Here is a 5,254-nt window from a genome sequence, read left to right as displayed (position 1 = left end):
AGCCTAGGCTGTGTATTAACAAGGGATTTCTTTTCAGTGCACAAACAATATGGAGCACTGGGTGAGTAGCGGACCATGAAGAGGTGTGCACGGATTTTGACAACAAGCATTTTCAAAACCGCTGACTCCACCTTTAATGTAAAGTGCTTAATGCCCCATTGTTGTCCTCATCACAGACAAGGTATAGTGGCTCCGATTTGAGTGAGTCCGATTTGGGACGGGCGACCTATTGCCAGTCGAAGGTGCGCTTCACCAGCCTGAAGAAGGTTCGGTTGTGTTCCTGTAGGTAGGACCGGAGCTGCTGGAGGACGGTGCTGTTGACGGCCGGGTGAGGACGACCCTTGGACTCGTGCAGACAGCGCTCCCGGCCATCACTCCGGATACAGTAAAAGCCCTTGGTCTGGTTGAAGTAGAAGTTGGAGGACACTATCCTTGGGGGCAAGTTGAGGAAGCGCTCCACCTTCTGAAGCTCGGGCAAGGGGTCGCGGATCAGAGCGTCTCCGTCTACGATGTGTATCTGCTCCAGGGGGAAGAAGCGCAGCCAGTTGCGCAGGTGGACGTCGTACAGGCTCCTCTGGATGGCTTTGTAGCGCGTATTCAGGGCTCCGTTGCGCACCAGCAGGTTCTCGATGGCTTGCACCGGCTTGTGGTTCTCCAGCCGGTTGAAGTACACCTGGGTGTAGTCGGAAACGACCCGCTCCGCCGGGTCTCGCAAGATCAGCAGCAGCTTGATGGAGGAGTTCATGGCACAGATGCGTTCGGGCGCCAGGGCCGACGTGAAGTAACCCGGAGTTTTCTCCACCGTGATCTGGTGCGGGTAAGAGTAGGGCATCAGCTCGCGGTACCACTCAAAGCCCTTGGCATAGTTCTCATCCCAGTCAAAGAAGTGCACCTCAGTGGCCGCGGCGGCGACCTCAGGGTGTATGTCTAGCATCTCCAGCAGGGCTCTCGTGCCCCCCTTGCGTACCCCAATGATGATGCTGTGTGGGGCTCTTTTACTAGTCCCCGGGGGCGGAGATGAGGTCAAATCCACAGAGGCGTTGGCTGCTAGTCCAGGATCAAGGTCCATTCCAAATCCTGTCTGGACAAAGTTAGGTGGGGCAGCGTATGTCTGGAGAACCAGAAGAAAGGCAGATGCCAGGTAACAAGCCATGGTGATGGAACAGAGTGCAGGTTGGCCGAGAGACAGTAGAAAGAAAAGCGAGAGAGTGGTTTAGCCGTGGACGAGATATGTCTTTCGGAGCTCAGCGATAACAAGAGCGGTGGGAAGTGCAGTCTTTGTCTGCCATTTAATTTGACCTGGAGGACGAGGAGAAATCATCGGCAGTCCACAGTACATCTGCAGAGGAGAACAAAGACACACAAAGAAGAGAAGAAAAGGCTTTCAGAATTCAGGCATTTAAAGCAGAATGAATGTCTGTATTATACTGAAATGGCACTTTCCACGGTCCCCCTGAAAAAGCAATCCCGCCATAAATACAATCCACGTCTGTTCTAGTGTATCATCTAAAAGGGATAATCTCACTTCATCTTTACTTTGAGTCTCTTTTCATCTCGCCTCATCCCATCTGCTTTTCTCCTCTAACTCATATGAAGTCGCTTTCAATTGATAGCGTAATATCTCCGGCTGAAAAACATTTGGCCAGACAGCTCGTTGGAAAATGTGTCTGAGATATGCAAGTGTGGCTGAAGGCCAGAAGACATGGGCTGGAGCGCTTTGTCTTTCTTAACCCGGTAAGAATCCACACCAGAATCAATAAACTTGACATCTCCCCAAGAATATCCAAATGAAGGCATTTGGAGACATATATGAAGAAAAATTCATTGCAGGAAATGAGATGAGTTCCCACTCCTCGGTGACTTTGATTTCCTATAGATGCCATAAAAGAATCAATACCAGGGCAATGAAATTCAGCAAACACAGGGAGAGGGATTAAAGGCATTAAATTAGACTTATAATATAACTGAAGAGCCCTTCAAAAAAATGTGCTGCCTTGTCTTTTTAACGTTTTAATTTTTTATAACAAGGGCCTTTAGATACAAACAATATTACATGAGACGGTGTGCTTTAACGTCAGTCGGTCACAACAGTGATGTGCCAGGACCAAGGCGCTTGCCTCTGCTGCAATTATACAACTATTACCATAAAATCAACCTGTATAATCAAAATGTATTCATGTTTTAGGGAATTAACTGTTACAGTGTAAATGTTTTAGATACCAGTAGCCTACAACACATATTCCAACCCTTACTGAGATTACCTAGCAGAACGGAACTGCCATAGCAACAGAGGATTGATACTCCGAAATGATTAAGCTTTGAGCTGACTTACTGCCTTGTCGAGATCACCCAAAAGTCAAAGCCTAATTGAGTGGAAAATGGTAAATGGGGATTTCATCAAACGAAATATTCATCTATAACCTACTTTCTCTTTCTCTCAAGCCGCGAGAGCCGTTGCTTATACACTGTGCTCGTCAAAACAACAGGGCCGGGCTATGCAAACATCCAGCTTCATCAGCAAAGGTCATGGTTAGGTAATCAGAGATATTCACAGCCTGGGAGCAGACTGCTAGACTCGCACAACAAAGTACAGAGTGCTATTCAAGATAGAGTAGTGGTGTTCAGCAAATAGAACTCATCACTTATTGCAGGCTAGCACTAATATTAAATAAGTAACACATCATTTGAATACTTTTTCAAAAGCGGTTTGCTTCTATAGAAGTCACTTCAGCTCATTGTGTTTTAGCTCGCTGGGGGTCATCTTCCCCACCAGTAAAATGCTGAATTCCTGCGTCACTCTCTGTAGATGGCATTAACTGTAATTACATCTATTTGGGGGTTTAAAGGATAAATTATTAAATAAATCCGATATCCCATGGCTTTTATTTCAGCAGGGAGCCTGCGCTGTTTTCCGGGCATTGTTTTCTGTCCGATATCCCCAAGATAACCCGGAGAAAAATATTGAAGGTCTGTTCTGTTTCCTATGCATAATGAAAGACCTTCCCGGAGGCATTTTCATCTTAGCAAATCCTCAGAGAATGTATACAATAAAACACCTTTAAGTGAAAAAATAATAGTGGGATTCCAGAACGATCCACCATTGTAATCGGAAATGTTATTTAAGATAATATTCCAGATTTTTGAGACACGCTCATTAGAAATTGATTGTAAATAATATTTGAATAGAAGCATTGATTTGTGAGGCATGCAGGAAAGTAACTCAAATCTGTGCATTTGAGTTTTTGGGTGACCAACTGTTATTGATTCTGCCTCTGCTTTCAGCAATACTCTTCCTGGAGTTAAATGTAATCACAGACGCTGTCCCTTTAATTAAGGGAGGAGTGTGAGAATCATATAACTACATATATGCATATAGCATATATCAAGGATGTCACCGGTGGCCTTACTCTCACCTTACAGAGTCTCTCAAGCGTATAAAGGCTATGACACATGCCCCAGCTTTCACACCACGTGTGTGTGTGTGTGTGTGTGTGTGTGTGTGTGTGTGTGTGTGTGTGTGTGTGTGTGTGTGTGTGTGTGTGTGTGTGTGTGTGTGTGTGTGTGGGTGGGGGGACTGTGGGCAGGAGAGCTGAAGGAAGGAGAGCCGACCTGCCCTACAGGACCCAGGGGTTGTGCGAGGAAGCACTTATGTGCAGTGACAGGCGCCCCTGCCTGTCAGCGTTTCACTGGCAGAGAGCTGCCAAGTCCAATGCTAACAGCCAGGCAGCCAGACCAGCTTTCTGTCTCATCCAATTCCCCCCACCCTGCTCACAGCACACCGCCACCTGGAAGGAGCCATTGTTTCACATTCCACCGGGCCTTATTGCTTTATTCAGCAACTTGATGCATATCTCTCCAGCTTTTCACTCAGGCACATGGCAGCCACACTATCTGGCAGACCCCCTTCACCGAGACTATTTTCTCTGAACACTGTGTGTGGGGCCTGTGGAAGGTTACACAACACAGGTTGGCAGGGAAAGAACTATGGCCTGGCTGAGACTAGGGAGTAGGATATATGTGTGTGTGTGTGTGTGTGTGTGTGTGTGTGTGTGTGTGTGTGTGTGTGTGTGTGTGTGTGTGTGTGTGTGTGTGTGTGTGTGTGTGTGTGTGTGTGTGTGTGTGTGTGTGTGTGTGTGTGTGTGTGTGTGTGTGTGTGTGTGAGTGTGAGAGTGTGTGTGTGTGTGTGTGTGTGTGTGTGTGTGTGCGTGCGTGCGTGTGTGTGCGCATCTGTGTGTGGTGGCTCAGAATGAACAGAAAGACAGTCCACAGCCAAACATTGGCTCTGTTTACTCTTTTGCAATGTGTGGCCTCTGTGCTTTTTCTTTTCAAGGACACCAGAGGTGTTTTTTTTTCAAGGTTTGAGCAGACTCCAATCAAATGTGGTCAAACTGGAGATACTACAGTCCGGGTTGTATGCAAGTTGAGGAGTTTCCACCATTTCAACCACAAAACACTTTTGTGATAACCGTATTGACGTCCCTCCAGTCACTAGAACTATGCATTATTTTTCGCTGAAAACACTGAGTTCTCAGTTTGGCATAAATCTCTGGTCTCCTCTTTGCCTACATGAAAATGATGCCATGAAGTGAAGTATACAGATTTAAAAGTTCAGAAAAAGACAGTGCAGTTTTGGATTATGTATATCTGCAAATACAAGGAAGTAAAGGTACTGCATTTGGAGAAGAGCGGTTGGGTTACTTCATCACATATTAGAACAATTAATACCCCCTGAGTTAATTACCACCCTCTCTTCCTACATGACTAGAGATTGGAGAGTTTTAGTATTTTGTAGTTACTTTTTAAGTTCAGGATGCCACTGATGTCCTCCATTATATATCAATGGGTTCCATTCCAGTTTAACCACACTTTAATTAATTGATTTCTAAAGGTATGAGCTCTGTGATTGGCCAGTGATATGCTCAAAATGTTTGCCCCTCTTTGACCCTGATTATGAAGCAGTGGGGATGATAATTGAACTCAGAATATGCAAAGTCACAATTGCTTATAACAAAATCAAACGTGCGCTGGAATCCCACTTAAACCCATAGTCCAGAGCCTCTGCACATGAGAACTTCAACTGCTCACCAATACCTATAGGATCTAAAACTTGTCTAGCACCAGAGCAATAGAGCCGTCTGCCGTCTGAGAAGACAGCACAGCCAACAGATCGCACTATTCTATTCATTATATCCAGGCGAGGAGGAGGGCTCCACGGGTTCTAAGTGACACAGGAAAAGCGGCTCCCCAGCAACAA

The 5,254-nt window shown here is 46.0% G+C and overlaps 1 protein-coding gene across 1 annotated transcript; it reads right to left on the bottom strand.

Annotated features, from left to right (window-relative positions):
- Positions 1 to 226: 226 nt before the first annotated feature.
- On the bottom strand, positions 227 to 1,153 carry hs3st1l1 (heparan sulfate (glucosamine) 3-O-sulfotransferase 1-like1; the record flags this gene model as incomplete). Its single annotated transcript, XM_080036279.1, has 1 exon — positions 227 to 1,153. One exon carries the CDS (start codon positions 1,151 to 1,153, stop codon positions 227 to 229), a length of 927 nt encoding a protein of 308 aa, XP_079892405.1.
- Positions 1,154 to 5,254: the final 4,101 nt, after the last annotated feature.

The sequence above is a fragment of the Ammodytes marinus genome (genome assembly GCF_949987685.1).
Source record: "Ammodytes marinus genome assembly, chromosome: 11".
Classification (NCBI taxonomy): Eukaryota; Metazoa; Chordata; class Actinopteri; order Uranoscopiformes; family Ammodytidae; genus Ammodytes; species Ammodytes marinus.
This window is presented reverse-complemented; position numbering and strand designations above follow the sequence as displayed.